Raw genomic sequence first — 16777 nt, 5'->3', positions numbered from 1 at the left:
TATCACATCATACCAATCAAACAAAATGAATTAATCCAAGGATCCAAGCCATGCACTTAATTTACACTTGAACAGACATTGCACCTCACTTTTTGTTGTTGTTCTTTTCCAATCTAAAAGTTCCTCTCTTCTCTCATTGTGGACTTGCAGGCATGCAGCACGTGGTTGAATGCATCTGCGTGGGACCAGCTGAAAAGAGATACTACCTCTGCACACTCTGCAAACTGACTTTTGCCACCCACACGATCATCAAGCATGTCCTGAGCTTTGACCACATCTTTTGTTACTTTGTAAGTAGCCACATGACGGACATCTTGAGAGCTGGTTTAATCTCAACAGATGAAGTCTTTTTTTACAGAAGCATTTAGTGAAGCTCTGAGACAGTGAGAGTTATTGAGAAATCTAGGTCTGACTAGGTGACCTGGTATTGACCTTTTGAATATGAATGTGTTATTCTGTTTTGGGGTCTGAGATAAACAGAAGATAGGGAAATACGAATGACATCCTACCAAAGAAACACACACACACACACACACACACACACACCAAGGGGGTGCCAAGTCTTTCCAAAACGGTGAAAAACAGGAAAGCTACGCACCAAACAAGAACATGTATGGTCCAGCCAAAAATGATAAGCACACATATGTAAATACATACACTTGTACACAAGTTCTGGAACAGTTACTGGAATTTTCATAATTATCAGGAAAGATATGGAACATTGAAGAAAAAAAAACAGAGTTATGGCTTCAGCATGCACATTGTATGCATCTTGTACAACAGCATGAATCATCAGCCGCAGAGACTCCGTTTTACCTCGCCAGCAAAGGCTCACCAATTCTCTGCATTTGTTCACACAACCAAGCGGCCCTAGTGTATAAGCGCACCAGGGTGTAAAGTCATACTTAAGTCTGCTGCTGCAGATCCAAAAGAGGCGCGACAATTACATCTGTGTGTTTTTTTGTTGTTGTTTTTTTTTTTTCCAACGCATTTTCCCGGTGTCCTCCTGTTTATCAAAACATATACCCACTGACTGTTAATTATGCAGTTAATGTGTTGTGATTTAGATACCGACCAATCACACATCCTCAAAAGTGACAAAGTTAAACCACATCAACCACACCTTTTTACTCAAGGAGAGTATATAATTTTCGTGGGAAGGGAGTGAAGGTCTTGTCAGTATGTTACACTGACCAGTTGGAAGGTATACTTGTGCCATTTACTGCGGAAGTTGCTGGCCCAACTGACCCCTTTTTAAAATTAAAAATATTTATGAGATAAAACAATAAATTAATAAGTGGGGTTTCCTACCTGTACTTTCGTATTGCCTGCATTATCTACACTTAATATAGTTGTCTGTGTCCTAATTTTGACGTTGATTAATGACTCTACAACAACTGAAATCAGTACTGTTTGTCTCCCTGTGGTGTATCCGTGTAATTCACATTAGTTGTAATCTGTACAGAGAGCCTGGCACCCCTCAACTTTGATGTCAAAAGAATGCTACAAGGATTGGGACAAGTCCTTACGCTCCATGATGCTTGGTTTTGCAAAGCAGACAGAGGAAATCCATGGCACTGCAAACACTGATATGAAGGTCAAAAAGTCCACACAAAGTTTACTGCCGTGTCCCCAAACTGATGCTTTTAGTTGGTCTTAATGTGAAACTGTATGACTTTGTTTTTATAGCAAGTGAGGCTGGAGCCTGAGAAATTCAGATCGGTGAATTTCACTTGTTATGCAGAAGGTTGGTGTTTATTTTTCATAACTTGGTTGTATTCATATTCCTGAGATATAGTATGTTTGACTAATTGAGTTTATGGTGGCTTGCAGCTTTAAAGGAACTGGAGTCAATCACAAAGGAAAAGAAGGAGAGCAGCTTGATTGTAAGCATCATACCAGGAAAAAAGCTGGGTACGTATCATGCAACTGTCAGCTAGTTGGGAATGTTTCCTATAAGAGAAATTCTCCTATCTGCCAAACTGTTGAAATAGAAAGTAGTCAGATACTGAATAATTATTAATAATTATTTAATAATACAACCTTTTTTTTTCTTTTTCTTTTTTTTACTAGTGTCTATTTTTTACATGGAATTACCAACACATGCATGCTTTTTTTTGTTTTTGTAGAGCGTCGTACCCTGTCAGCAGGGTCTGCAGCAGGGACTACATCAGGGACTGAAGCAAGGACTACATCAGTGTCTGCATCAGTGTCTGCAGCAGCGACTACATCAGTGTCTGCAGCAGGGACTACATCAGTGTCTGCATCAGTGTCTGCAGCAGGGACTACATCAGTGTCTGCAGCAGGGACTACATCAGTGTCTGCATCAGTGTCTGCACCAGGGACTGAAGCAAGGACTATATCTGGGCCTTCAGCAAGGACTACATCAGGGTCTGCATCTGTGTCAGGGCCTGCAGGAAGGTGCACTGCAGCAGGGTCTGTGGCAATGTCTGCAGCATTATCATACAAAATACGTTGTCAGGTAATAAATTATAAATATCCCATAAAAACCACTGTAATAGCCTGGATGCTAGTGCATTTTTAAATACAATGAGCTTTGTTTCACTCTTGTGGCAGGACTGCAATGAGACCTTTGCCTCTATATTAGCATATTATCAACATGTGTCAGAGGGGAGCCACAAAAAGGTATGATACATTCTCATATCCACAGACAAAAAGTCTTATATTGAAGGACTTTGTGAGTTTTCACGATATTTTACAAAATATGACCTTATGTAAAATTTGTTCCAAATGTTCCTCCCCAGATGGTGGATAAATACTTTGCCAGAGGTACCTCCACTTTTCTCTCATTTCTCAGATTATTATGTGTTGTCAAGCTCTTTTTAAATAAGATTATGTTCTCCTTTTGTTCCAGATGAGAAAGCTGAACGTTATGAGCGAAATGGTACACTTTTCTCACTTTGAGCTGCTATTATTATTATTATTATTATTATTATTACAGTATTGTAGAGCTGGTTTTTTAGCTTTAGTACTGAGCTTTTCATTCGAATATTACTCGTGAAGTCTGATGTAATTTCAGGAAAAAGGCAATTGATGTTGGTTTTGATTTCAGCTCTTTCTGTTCTACCTTTCTTTAAATGTTAGAAAAGACACTCAGTTTGGGCTTGGACACGTACATCAAAGAGGGCTTGAAGAAAAATGAGCCAGTTATTGGTGAGCTGACCTACTTCTTATCATTGTGTTTTGTCATGTGAAAGACACAGTATATGTAATCTCTCATTTATTTTGTTCAGGTGTGCCCATGGTTGTGGCCTGTCTCAGCACTCAGGGTCAGCTCGATCCTATTTATGTGTGCTTTGCTTGTGAGGACTGTTTCCCCGAGTCATCTCTCAAACTCCACTTGGAGTCCACAAAACATCTCATATACACACTGGTGAGATTTTGTTCAAGTTAGGTCTGTATGAGGTCTGCGTGTGGCACCAGTGCAGCTGTGCGTGGGTGCCACTAATGTCTGTGAGGAATAGCAAATGACATGTATGCACTCTTATTTTCTTTAAATTTGTATAACTCATTATCTTTTCATATAACAGATTGGCTTAAAAAGTCACTAGTAACTACGCATTTTAATAATAATAATGATCTGAATCAGAATCCTGGTTTGTCACAACTTCTGTTTCAGATTCCAATTACTGTACAAAAATAATGATTCACGCCGTGCCCAGGCAGAACACGGTCATAAACAGACTCCGCCATTGATAACCATCTTTTGTCTTTTTTCTTAGCTGTACCAGAATCCCTGGCGGCTCCCTTTTGCCTGGGAAAAACATCTGGACGTGAAGGTCATGCAGGAAGCGGCATGGGAAGAGGAGAAGCAAAGAGGACCAAATCAGATGATGCTGAAGGTAAAATGACATTTCAGTGTTTTCATACTACAGCCCTCACATCATTGTAGAAATATACATACAAAAATCATTTTAATATCCACACTGAAAGTTCAGTCTCAAAAACAATAACTAACAGTACCACAGTCAAATTTGTTAGAATGCACTCATTTCTGTAGACTAAACAATCTTTTGTGTTTTACTAATTAAGATATTTTCCTTTCTCAGATACTTGATATGCCATTCAGCATGTTTTGGAGCCTTCAGACTAATTACCATAAAGGTAGGAGTTGCAAACTAATTTGACCCTGTATCTTGGACAGAAAGGAGTTCTTGCAGTTCTTCCTTGCAGCTGTATTTTTTCTCACATAGCTATTTTTCCATGTCAAATCAAGCAACATTAAAATAGCGCTTTCAGATAGTTTTGTGTCTCATTCTTGGTTTTATTTGCAGTGATGGAGAGCCTTCAACTACACCACTCTCTCTTAAAGCGTGAAGGTTTGTGATAAAATGATTCGTCTTAAATTAGATAATCCAGCGTCTTTGCCTTGCCCATCTGATTTGCGCATATTTGTTTATTTTTACGTCTTTGCAGTTCCACGGCGCGAAACATTCAGCAAACTCGAACAAAACGAGAGATTTCCTCTGCTTGGTGAGTACCGCTGGAGAGGCACAAGTCTTATCAGAAATCAGAAGAGCACTTGATGTTTTTAACTGTTCGGCTCATAATTTCAGGTGAAAAGTTCCGGGTCATGCACGATGTGTGTGTCAAACGGCATCCGTCCACACCAGATACAGAAGTGGCATTTCTGTGCTTGCTCTGTGAGAGGAGGCTGTCAGACCAGGAATGTTATGGACACACGTTCAGTCGGGAACATGTTTCAACGTTTCTAGTGAGTATTTTCACTCCTAACACAACTCAGTGCATGATTTTTCAACGGAGACTGTTGTGGTTTGCCTGCATTTGGACACTAGCAGTAGCATAACAGTCAGGCATATTAGGTTTTTAATAAAACACACAGAATCACTGTGTCTGCAAGCTGTTTAACAATTTATGCTTTATTTTATGTCCTCTTGGAGATGAGGGCTGAATTATAATCAAAATGGGAGCAGGAGCTCCTGATTGCTCTGTTTATTTATAACAGTTATATTTCTCAAAATCTCTTTTAACCCCAATTGACATATCCAATTCACTATTGTTGCTACTACTTCCAAATGCATTTGAAGGAACACATTTATAATTGCTCATTGAACTTCATAGTAGGTATCACTTACAATATGCATCACAAGTAGCATGACCACTAATGAAAACTTACAGTCAATATAATACAAAAGTATGACAGCAATGACAGATATTTAACCCTCTATGGCAGTGATCATCAACTGGCGGCCCGCGGGCCGAATCCGGCCCGCCGAACCGTTCAATCCGGCCCGCGACTGGATTCGAAAATTGTGAGGAGAAAAAAAAAAGAGGAGAATATATCATGTGGTCCACACTATTAAAGCAACTGAAAATAGCAACAACGACTGAGACTCTTAACTATCAGTAATCCCCACCAATTATGACTCTATTTAGGCTTTATTCCGAAATGAGGACAAACTCGCTCCACTTTTTTTTTTTTTTACATTTATTGTTTCACACAGTTCTTGTTATTTTCCACACATAACTTTTCCTTATGCCCCCTACTTAACGTTTGGTTTTTATTTCAAAGTCTCAACAAACTTCAAACCAGACTTCTCCGTACAAAAAAAGGAGAGAAAACCAACTGGCTGGCATAACTTAAAATAGCATGGTAAATAAATACTAACCTGGTATCCGAACAAAAACAGGTTACAAATAATGTTTGCACATCAAATAAAACGTTAAGTGGGCTATAGCGATTTCAAATCACAAGGCTGAAATAGGTTACTCACACTGCTCAATGGCTAAAATTACATTTCCCCTCTGACACCAACTTTTTTACATCAGGCTTGGCCGCTGTCAGACTTATGCGCAAAGAGTCCTCCAAGGACTGGTGTGACAGCCGGTTCCTCTCATGTGTTTTTATGTTGTTCATTTTGGAGAACGCAGCCTCACAGGTGTACGTCGAACCGAACATGGTGAGCACATACATAGCCAGCGTCTTCAATGTACCATACTCCTCGGGACAGGACAACCAAAATGCGCCCAGGTTTTCAGCACCACGGAGAGCAGCCTTCAGGTCCCCGGCGGCCTGGATTTCAGCCAGCTCGCTCTGAATGGCCGCTTCGTCCAAAGACATCATTTTCACTGCGTTTGTGGAGAATTCTCCACTTGGGTTGATGCTGAAAGGATCACGCACAAATCCAATGACATCCCTGGGAATTAAAAAGTCATCGAACCTGGAGGAGAAGTTGTCTTTTAATTGTGTGATGAATTTCTTCATCCTGTCTGTTACGTGGCTTTGTCCCACCTTCTTCAGTGTGCTGAAATGCAACAGCCTCCCCGACAACAAATCTGCGTTAAAAAGGTCAAGTTTGTTCCCAAACGCATCGAGTTTTTCCACCAGATCCACCACTGATTTCTCTTTTCCTTGCAGCTGGAGATTAAGTGCATTCAAATGCGAGAAAATGTCTGTCAAAAATGCAACGTTGGACATATATTCGCTGTCCTGCATGGTGCGGAGATGGTCAGCTGCCGCTTTTGCTTTGCTTTGTTTCAAAAACTCCACTACCTGGGCACTGAGTTCAACGAAGCGCTCCAGTGCTTTGCCCTTACTGAGCCAGCGCACGTCATTGTGGAGTAACAGGTCATCATGAGAAGCCTCGGATTCGAGCACAAATTTGCGGAACAGGCGATGCTGTGTGCTTGAGGTTCCTCTGATGTGGTTGATAATTTTCATTGTTTTCTCCATCACCTCTTTGAGCTCCCCATTTAGCTTTGCGCACAGCACACTTTGATGGATAATGCAGTGAAGCGCGTTAGTTTTAGGAGCGACAGTCTTTATTCTGCTCACCAGACCCTTGTTTTTGCCAATCATAGCAGGTGCTCCATCTGTCACTATCAGGTTGATTTTATCAAAGGACAATCCATGACTTTTAAAAAAATCCTCCAGTTTTCCGAAGATGATGTCAGCAGTGGTGTTGTCCTCCAGCGGAAGCAATGCCAGCAGCTCCTCTCGGAAATCTTTGCCATCAAAGAATCTGACAAAAACGCACAACTGTGAGATATCCGTATTGTCCGTGGATTCATCAATGGCCAACGAAATGTATTTGGCTTCCTTGATCCCTTCAATGACAACTTGCTGGACATGCTCTGCCAAGACGTGTACACGACGCGCGGCAGTTGAAGCAGAGAGAGGTATTTGTTTGACAGCTGCAATAATTCTGTCCATGGATTTGTCGGGGGCAAGTTCCTCCAGAACTGTGACCATGCACTCCTTGAAAACCTCACTTTCTGTGAAAGGTCGATTATGTTTGCAAAGCACCCAGGCAGCCTGCATTGATGCACACGTTGCTCTCTCTTGATCAGTTAAAGCTCGAGTAATAATGCCACTTGCACAGGAGTACGCAGATTTCAATGTGGCAATTTTTCTCTTTCGGGCCTCTGACTGCTCAGGATATGAATCCTTGAAATTTGTGTGTTTAGTGTTGTGGTGACGGCGCAGATTATATTCTTTTGCAACAGCAACAGTTTCGTTGCAAATGAGGCACACAGGTAACGGATTTCTGAAGGTTGGCATGATAAATGCGTACTTTTCAGTCCATTCGTCATTTAAGGATCTGTTTTCCGCGTCAACTTTTCGTTTCATGGCCTTTGAGAGTGCCATTTTAGCCTACCTGTGTTAAGAGGCCTTTTCCTTCCACTAACTGAAACTGTATTAGCGCTGAAGCCAGGGACGACAGCCCTATATCGATACTTTGTTTCATCTGTTTGTTTTTCAAGTGCTCTATAAATAAAGTTTACTTGAATTGAGACAAAGTATCTCTATCACTCCTGGTGGTTGACTGTGGTACAAGTGATAGGAGCCTGACTCATAAAGGCTAAAAATGCCTTCAGTTTTGTAATGAAATGAAAAAATATAAACAAATAAACATTAAGTGATAATTTTATGCCAAAATTATATTTTTATTTCAATTTTTTGGGGGTCCGGCCCCCAAGGTGAGTGTCCAGTAAAATTCTGGCCCTCCGACAAATGTAGTTGGTGACCCCTGCTCTATGGTATGCATCATGATGTGAGCTAGGAAAAAAAATGTTTGGAGTGTTTTTATGTCTTAAAATAGTCTAAACATATACTCTAAAGACATTTTATAGATGTTGCCTGTACCATAATGGTGCATAAATGAAAATGAGAGTTTTATTTTCAATTTGAATATTATTTATTTCATTAACATGTGTAAAATGTTAAAAAAAAAAAAAAAAACTTCAACAGGTTACAATTAATTCCATTTCAAACGTAAAAGCAATGACATACCGTTTTACCATTTATTTAGAATTGTATCATTAAACAAAACTTGATCAAGGACCAACACATCACCCAGGAAAGGATGAAAAACTTCCCTTTACAGTGTTTCTTATAATTTTAGAAGCCAAAAGTGAACTTCTCATTTGTTAAACAGGTGGGACAGAGCCGTGGTTTAGACTTAGCTCTCCGTTTGTTGGTGCACGGGCTGGTCCCAGCCCCTTGGCAACCCAATTCCTTCAATCCACGAAGATAGCTCCCCCGTTGAGAGAACTTCCCTTTCCTGTCTTCTAACCTCCTCATCCTGCATTAGTTTGAGTTCCTCTGAGGACATGCTTTAGCAGATCTAATCCATTGTAGACTCTCTAACCACCCAGGCTGATACTTCTCACCTCAAGGACTCCATGTGTGCAGACAAATTCTTTATCTATAACCTTGGTCTCTCCCCACCAATGGCAGCTGTGTTCTCTCTCATACTCTTGCATTCCTTTCCAATGTATTAACCCTTCGTAAACAAGGGGGTTATATTTGTTTCACATCACATCTGTCAACAGGACAAGTGCAGTTATTTAATAATACAGTTTGTTAGCGCATAGTGATTGAGTCACAACAGTGAGGCACTTAAATCAGACAGGTAAAATAATAAACATACTGTACAAAGCAGTTTTTTTTTTCTCTGGTGTTAATCACAGGTAGCTCACACACTTTGCGCACTGAACTTTCACAATACCCTTACAGCTAGGGTTTTTGCAATGGTCGGCGACATTGTTGGATGGTCTTCCCCTCTTAATCATGACTTCACTTTCATTGCAAAGACAATGTGTAACTTCAGCTTTGAATTTCAGCAAGCTCTTGCCAGGAGAATTGAAAAGGGCCAGGAAACCGCTTTTTTTAGGAGCAAAATAGCAAAGCCTGGGAAAGGGGTTTGAAGATGGCTTCCTGAAGGTCATGAGACAAATTAAAGCATTGTTATTGGTTCCTTATGGTCTTCCTGCTCTTTTAACGTATTGCATCATTCAAAGGGATGCATTGTGAAGATGTGAAAAAGTGTGTTTGTTGCCTGAGGGCAACGGTACCATAAAGGTTTAAGTCATCATAGCGACCTACCCAGGTGATATTCTGCAAGTGTTTATTTTTTTGGAACATTTTAAAGAAAACATGGTTACTGTTGCTACCCTTAAGAATTGAGTAAGAGAGTAAAATTGAGTAAAAGATAGTAAGCAAAAAGTTTGACCAACCAAAAGTAGTTGCCAGCCATGGTTTGTTGCAGGTGAATTTAAAAAAATCACGTTACATCAATTATCATATTATCTTGTGATATGATAATGTTAGCTAACTTAGAGCTGCGCTGTCAGGCTGAGTAATTCTAGCTAGCTTTGTCAAATAATATATTGACAGAATGTTATTGTAAACTACTGTGATAACCTCTCAAGTTTACGATTTATTTTTATTTACCTGTCTAGCCTCTCTAATTTTTTTAGTAGCCTAGCAACATTTGTGTTAGTATTGGACTGCTTGTTGTCAGCCCTTGTGCTGGAAACGAGACTGGATGATTGATAGATTGGGCAGAAACATTGACAGACTAATTGGTTTAGAAAATTGTGTATTTTTTAAACAATGCAAGATTGAATTATTTCATTTTGATTCAAATTAGCGGAAGTTAGCCGGCGTGGTCGGCGGACGTCCGTAGTGCGCACGCTCAATAGGCCGCATGATGCGGGAGCTATGCGGAAGCGCCCCGGGTGGAAATCGAGCATTTAAGCAGTGTTGCCAACACAGCGATTTTTGTCCCCGTCCCAAAGCCAACACAGGCGGTCCGGTCGTCACGCAACAGTCCCCCCGAGCAGCAGTCAGAGGCAGAGCAGAGACGTCCAGCCCTCCGAGTCCATACTGCGGATCGCTCATGCGCGAAGTCGCCGCTGGCTGATTTATATGTAAAAACAGATCACTGCACTGAACGCACTTTTTATTTTTATTTTATTTTTTTAAATCTCCCATGACGTTATTCATCTCTCCTACAGCGCCCATTACGGCTAAATGCACATCGCTAGTTAAGCAATTTAAGTGATGACGTAATTTGGTGACGTCTAGCGACTTTCCTTATTGAGGAGTTCATAGCAGTGAGTTACAACTTTCAGTGTGGTTGTGCTGAGGACCGACTGAAATGTCGAGTGTGATCAATTTTAGCTTCTACGTAACGCCACATTATGAATTGAGGTTTGCTAATATAAGCTAGCTTGAAAATGTGATGAGATCCCTCTGTCTAAAATGAGGTTGTTGCCAGAGGAAGACTTAGAGGGGGGTCGGGTATTTTTGTACAGTTTAGAGTGAATTTTATCCAGACAAAACGTTCCTGTTAATGGTGGAAATGCTTATTTTCAACTGCAAATCAGTTTTTTGTTTTGTTTTGTTTTTTTTAGTCATTACAGTTGGTCAGATTCTTGAGTCTAGCTAATTTTAGTGTAAATCTCCATTGAAAGAGTCTGCGGTTACTGGATATGTATGTAATACTTTAGAACTCTGTGATGGGAAGGGAGCTTTCTGTCAACCTGGTTTTTAATTAATCTTTCATCAAATATTAAAGCGTCTCTTTAAATCAGCCATTTTTCATCTTTTTTTTGTATGCATGTTTTACCTTATAATAAATACAGTGACTGTCACCACCAAATGCCATATATTATGATATGTATTCAATACAGTTTATTCGCTTATCTGTCTTAAGGTGTTTCTGTCAATACTGTTTGTTAGCTGAAGTTGCTAAAAACACACAAATAAGACTAGGAGTGTCACAAACTAGGCTGTTTTCGAAAAACAAATATTTCGTTTTTGGGAGGTTTTTAGTAATACCTTCTAAGAGACTGATTTGTCAAAACTGCATTACCATGGGTGCATTGTGAAATGATGTCATCATGTTAATTCAGATGTGCCAATTGTGGCTTTGTCTAATGAGCATGCATGAAACAACAAGCAAAAACTGGCAGGAACAACTGACTGCTTACTCAATTAAACATTTATGTTTGTGCTTTGTGGGTGTGCAGGACCGTTTCCACCCAGGCTCGCTGACTCCAAGCACTGATGCAAAGACTTTATTGGACTTGGCCAAACAGGCAGCACGGATTCACTGTGTCTCACAGTTACAGGTATTCTTTACCAGAATTTATATCTCTATACCATTTATATAGCTTGATGTACGTTCACACCTCAACAGGGCTTCCAACCTTCAGCTTAGGTCGAAGTCAGATTTGGTACCTGTGAAGTCATTTTGTGATGTAACCAGAGTCAGCACTCCTCACCTTCCTAAAATGAGGCCACTGTCACAATTTTGCATGTAGATGCATGTTTTTGCTTAAGTTTCAATGTTGTCTGCTTTCAAAGGTAATAAAATTGGACAGGCCCATCTGGGAGCCCTGCACCTACGAGAAAGGTAAGTGTGTGTATGGCAGTGAATTACTCACTATTTCGCATTGCATTGAATTGGTTCCTTGACATTACTTATGCTATTTTGATCCAGCTGTATCCATCTTGGGGTCTGCAAAGAGGAGAATTGGGAATGGAAAGCTTGCACCACCAATAAAACCTCACAAGAAGCTGTGTAAGTCAATATTCTAGTAGATGTTTTGTAACTTGGTGTAGCAGCTAAGAAAAATACTGCGGGAGAACATTTGTCCGCCTATAAATCCACCGTGACTTACCTTTTCACTTCAACCATTATTTGCTTAATTTTGATGTCTTTTTGCATTTGTATTGATGTATACTGAGTGGATACTGGATAAAGCTTTGCAGATAATTCAAACTAAACAAGGATTTTGAAAATCTGTATGTTTCTTAGTCCCCAGAAAAGTTTTCAAAGGCCATGTGAGAGACAACAGTAAGGAAAACCGCCAGATGATGCAGGGATCTGTGAAACAGACAAGTCAGAACCCCACAAACAACAGCGAGATATCCAGCACACATGGTGTAGGAAGTGGAAAAAATGCAGGAAAGGGAGACCACAAGACGCCTTCTTCACCAAATAGAAAAGAATCAGAGAGGGGAACAGAGGTGTTTTCAAAAACTGGTTCAGAGGAAACGAAGAATGCAGGTAGGAAGACGAACATGGTGGTAAAGGAGGAGAAGACGGAGCCTGTAGTGATAAAGGAGGAGAAGATGGAAGATCCTTTAGTGATAAAGGAGGAGAGGATAGAGGAGCCTATAGTGAGGAAATCAAGTATAGAGCCCGAAGAAAGCTGCCAGAACACAGACAAAGCGAGTGGAACAGACTCTGGAGAAGAAAAGAGCAAAAGTAGCAAAGATGTCCTGATACAGGTGAAGAATGAAGGTGAAAGGAAGAGGCCAAGCAGCATGTTTGAAAAATCACAGGATGATACATGTTCTGATAAGGATGTGGAGAAAGAAATTGGCCATAAAAGGCAGCGTCTCAACTCCAAACAAGACGCATCTTGCAAGGAACCCCAAAACCTGCCAAGTGTGACCATGGCAGATAAGCGAAAGAGTGGGAAAACAAGTCCAGATAATGCAAAGGATGATGGTATGTAAATGCCATATTGAAGTTTGTGGAAGATTTTCCTCAGTGTTTTTGTAACTACAATGCAGTTTGTGGTGTTCTTACAGTGCCTTCTGCCGTGAGCCCCCAACAAGCAGCCAAACTGTGGCAGTATGTCAGGATGAAGGACAGAGAGCCTGTGATTGGTCAGTACAAAATGGTGGAGATTTAACCAAACTTGCATGTTCATGACCCACAGATGTCACCCGATCTGTCTTTTTTACTTAATTTTTTATGGGTATCAACTATCTGGAAAGTTCAACTGCTTTCAAAGTGTAAAGTCAAAGAGGAAATGGGAAAACAGAACACACTTTTCATATTTTGATTCCTTTACATCTATTTAGCCTCACATTTGTTTTCAAACTAAATCATTTCTGAGAATAAGAACATTTCAGGCCAGAGGGGAGATTAACGCCATAATATTAATTGTATTTCCTGCAGGCTTGGATGTACTTATTGAATGCCATTGTAATGAGCATGAACCGATCTACATTTGTGGGTGCTGCTCTCTGAAGATCCTAGAGAGGGACATCATCTGCCATGTTACTGGAGCTGACCACCAGAAGATGTTTCTGATTGTGAGTACACGTTGAATGGTAGAATGTGTGTTTTACACGTCTGTCTTGTACATTAAAAGATTTTAAATTATTTGTTATTTCCCTCCTCTCCATACTGGCCAGGAAGAGATCCCCTCATTAAGCAACTACACAGTTCAAAGTTAGCCAAATTTATGAGTAAGGTTATGGTGGTTTTTGTGCAAATGTATCTTTTGAGATATGGTAGAGAAAACGAGCCATACAGGCAGTTGCATGTAGGTTGTGTTGTTGGAAGAAAACACTGGCCACAAACACACTTTACACGTTTGTGTGACATGATGTTGCAAAGTTTAACCCTCTGGCAGCATCTTGAAGCAGTTTCCCAACCATCGATACACAACAACAGAGAGGCTATTATGTTGCTCTGCTACAAGCATGCTGGTCCTACAAATGATCAGTTGTCCACATCGACAGATTAAATTATAATAGTGAACAAGAGTATAATTAGGTTGCATTTTATACTGGTGCCGAAGACCAAACTGAGTTACGCTTGATGCTCTTTCTCCAAAACCCTCCTTCTGTGCTCTCTGTGCTGTCTGTAGTATTTTCTGCACATATATATCAAATGTTTGGTTGAAGTAATGCCTTATCCTGTGCATGTTTTTGACATTAGGGGTCAAAGGAGTTCTCACCTGCGGCAGTTAAGCACTTGGGGAAGGACATAAGATGCGCTGCTGCTTTGTGTGAACAGGATAACGGATATGGAGCGGCTGAGGTTTGTTCATGGGTCTTATATCTGTGGACATAGTTCTAACTGTCGTTTCATGAATTGAGATAAAAATGAAATCATTTTACTTTGCTGAGTCCTGGATCATGTTGAAGAAAATGTCTAAGTAAAACACCTGTGGTAAAGAGTTGACAGATGCAAGCAAATTTTGATGATGATTTATTGATTTTTTATTTATGTCTTGACCTCAGGTGGTTGATCTGGATGAAGAGACTTATGATAAAATCTCAAGACAAAACTTTAACTCAGGTAGGGGTACATCTTTCTGTCATTTTTAGTTACTTTTGGAAAGCTTGCGTTCTCACCGCTTTTTTAATTTCTTTATTCTGTTTATTTATCCAAATAGCCGTGAAGACACTGATGTCAGTTCAGTCTCAGCATTTCAGCTGGCCTGAATTCACTTCTGTCTCAGCTGCCCTTCCTGTGCAGCCTGAGGTCCAATCTGACAGAGATGACTACCAGGTGAGTCAATCATCAGATCAGCATTTCTCATACAGAAGCTGAATTGAAGGAGCCTCCCATTCTGAAGCTATTATAAGTAAAAAGTTACATAATATTACTTTAACAAACATTTGATCGAGAGTCACTGTTTAGTTGTGTCGTTCTTTGGCAGCTAAAAATTCAGCTAGTCTAGTTAATATGGATGTTTCATTTCTAAGGTGATGGCCATGGAGATCGATGATGATTCAGAAGACTCTGTGGCAAAGCCGCCCTCAGTAACTGCAGCTGTGGTTCCAATGACTGGAACCTCCTCCAAACCACCTCAAGCCACCCCTAAATCAAAAGAGGGTGGCGAAGTGAACCAGATTAAAGTGTCTGAGTCAACTGTCAGTGCTGTCACCGCTGAATCCACATCGACCATCTCCAAATGTCCAGCCAGGTCCACCAGTTCTACGTCAGACACCACCAAATCGAGAGCACCCAACTCCAGTCTTGGAGCCACCGCCTCCAGTTGTACCACAACCAGCCCCACCACCTCCACATCTAGAAAAGCTGCCTCCAAATGTGCCACTTCAACCCACACCCAACAGACTGCACCCAAACCCAATTCCTGTTCAACCGCCAAAGTTGAAATCGCCTCTAAAGGATCTGAAACTGCATCCCAAAATCCAGCTGTGGCGCAGTCCACGGTGACACATGAAAATACTGGAGCCTCTGCAAAGACTGCACCGAGGAGGAATTCACTGGGGCCGAATGCTGACGTTGCACCAAAGAGTAACGCGCCTGTATCTCCGCACCCGACTGCGCTCATGTCTGTTAGGTCCAACAGCAAGAATCAACACACAGAGCCATCACATACCTCCAAGTCTGTCACGTCTGAAAACAGGAGTCCAGCCGTAGAGCCAGCACATCACTCTGCAAGTAAAACAAAGCCAGGTGAACATCTTCCTAAAGTTGGTAAGTGAATAACACAGAGACAAACGCTCAGTAACTCTCTATGAATTGGTTTCTCTGTTATTCTAATCTGAGGTTGTCATATTTGTCTAAATAGGTTTGAACCAGATGATAAGAGTGACATCTGAAGGAAAGCAGCAAGTCTACTGTCAGTTGTGCTCTGTTAAGTTGCGCTTTTCCGGGTCCGTTCACTTTGCCAGCCACAACCACCAATTTAACTATTTGGTATGTGAGAAGTCTTGTTGTAGACAGTTGAAAGCTTGTAAAGAAGGCTTTGTTGCAGACATTAACCGCGTGCTTTCAATGTTCTTACTAGAAAATGAAGTCCCCTGAGTGGACCAGCAAGCCAGGGGAGTTGTTGAGTAATTTCAACAAGATAGTGGCCCGCTTGGATGAAGAGGAGAGGGAATTGGGATCCCAGGGCATGCAGGTGACCATTCAAAACGACCCAGTCATTTTGAGTCTGTGTGTGGTTGTTGATTCTCCTACATGTTGTACTCTTTAAAGTAGATTAAGTAAAGTGAGCTGTGAATAACCATTTTGCTAAAAACAATGAGAGGAATTTTTCTCAAGGCAAAAGCAACGTTTTGCTGGATTATACAAAAACGTGATTCTGCAAAATGTAGTGTAAACTGTCGTATCAGTTTTATTTTTTCAATTTTTATTGCTTGCAGCAGCGCTACAGCAATATGACTGCATAGCATTTATTTTTCTTGTGCCCTACCCAGATGTCAGTGGGTTTTACACAATTATCTGTCTCTCCCCATCAACGATAGTCATGCAGTTTCTCTTATTTATGATCCTGGTGTTCATCAGTATTGTACAATTAGATTGGTTGAATAGTCTGCAAAGAATTTTTAGTTATTATCAATCCAAAAACAACAGAGAAAATAATTTTTCTCTCTTAGTGAAATCAACCAGTTACTGTTCGTAACACACACAATTAATACGTTTCCTCTGTCAAGTTGAAACACCTAAAACATTCGTAAAACAAAGACTAGACAGAGAAAGAATGACAACAAAGCGATCAGTTTTACTTGCAAGGAGAACAGAGTGAGCGCAGTCTCGTATGCTCCAAACTGCTCTGCCGCGCTCTCTGTTCTCCTATCTTTTATATCCTTAGGGTGGTTACAAAATATCATAGGGCGTAGCTCTTGCGCAACTTGTCTTCTTCAGTGTAAGCATCTGTTAGCATGCACTTCCTCTTTGCAGTAGGACGTAGTGCAAGTTCCTCTTATCTGGGTCATGCGCCA

At 40.7% G+C, this 16777-nt stretch overlaps 1 protein-coding gene across 11 annotated transcripts in view; it reads left to right on the top strand.

The window, feature by feature from the left end:
- The window catches only part of LOC119016683, a 43582-nt gene that overhangs the window by 16539 nt on the left and 10266 nt on the right, over positions 1-16777 (top strand). For 8 of the 11 annotated variants that reach the window (XM_037092808.1, XM_037092802.1, XM_037092800.1 and 5 more), the window contains 27 exons: positions 151-290; positions 1466-1597; positions 1690-1747; positions 1834-1914; positions 2130-2482; positions 2578-2646; positions 2766-2790; positions 2876-2905; positions 3106-3174; positions 3255-3394; positions 3744-3863; positions 4071-4125; positions 4296-4340; positions 4438-4494; positions 4578-4735; positions 11302-11403; positions 11639-11687; positions 11775-11855; positions 12093-12791; positions 12875-12952; positions 13248-13384; positions 14016-14117; positions 14321-14378; positions 14476-14591; positions 14789-15527; positions 15622-15749; positions 15841-15954. In XM_037092808.1, the coding sequence (XP_036948703.1) occupies positions 151-290; positions 1466-1597; positions 1690-1747; positions 1834-1914; positions 2130-2482; positions 2578-2646; positions 2766-2790; positions 2876-2905; positions 3106-3174; positions 3255-3394; positions 3744-3863; positions 4071-4125; positions 4296-4340; positions 4438-4494; positions 4578-4735; positions 11302-11403; positions 11639-11687; positions 11775-11855; positions 12093-12791; positions 12875-12952; positions 13248-13384; positions 14016-14117; positions 14321-14378; positions 14476-14591; positions 14789-15527; positions 15622-15749; positions 15841-15954 (3935 nt within the window). The remainder of the gene's footprint in view (positions 1-150; positions 291-1465; positions 1598-1689; positions 1748-1833; positions 1915-2129; positions 2483-2577; positions 2647-2765; positions 2791-2875; positions 2906-3105; positions 3175-3254; positions 3395-3743; positions 3864-4070; positions 4126-4295; positions 4341-4437; positions 4495-4577; positions 4736-11301; positions 11404-11638; positions 11688-11774; positions 11856-12092; positions 12792-12874; positions 12953-13247; positions 13385-14015; positions 14118-14320; positions 14379-14475; positions 14592-14788; positions 15528-15621; positions 15750-15840; positions 15955-16777) is intronic. The other 3 variants (XM_037092804.1, XM_037092805.1, XM_037092807.1) reach the window with 3 other exon arrangements.

This window comes from Acanthopagrus latus, chromosome 3 (genome assembly GCF_904848185.1).
Source record: "Acanthopagrus latus isolate v.2019 chromosome 3, fAcaLat1.1, whole genome shotgun sequence".
NCBI lineage: Eukaryota > Metazoa > Chordata > Actinopteri > Spariformes > Sparidae > Acanthopagrus > Acanthopagrus latus.
The sequence above is the reverse complement of the archived record's forward strand: the minus strand, read 5'-3'. Positions and strand labels throughout refer to the sequence as shown.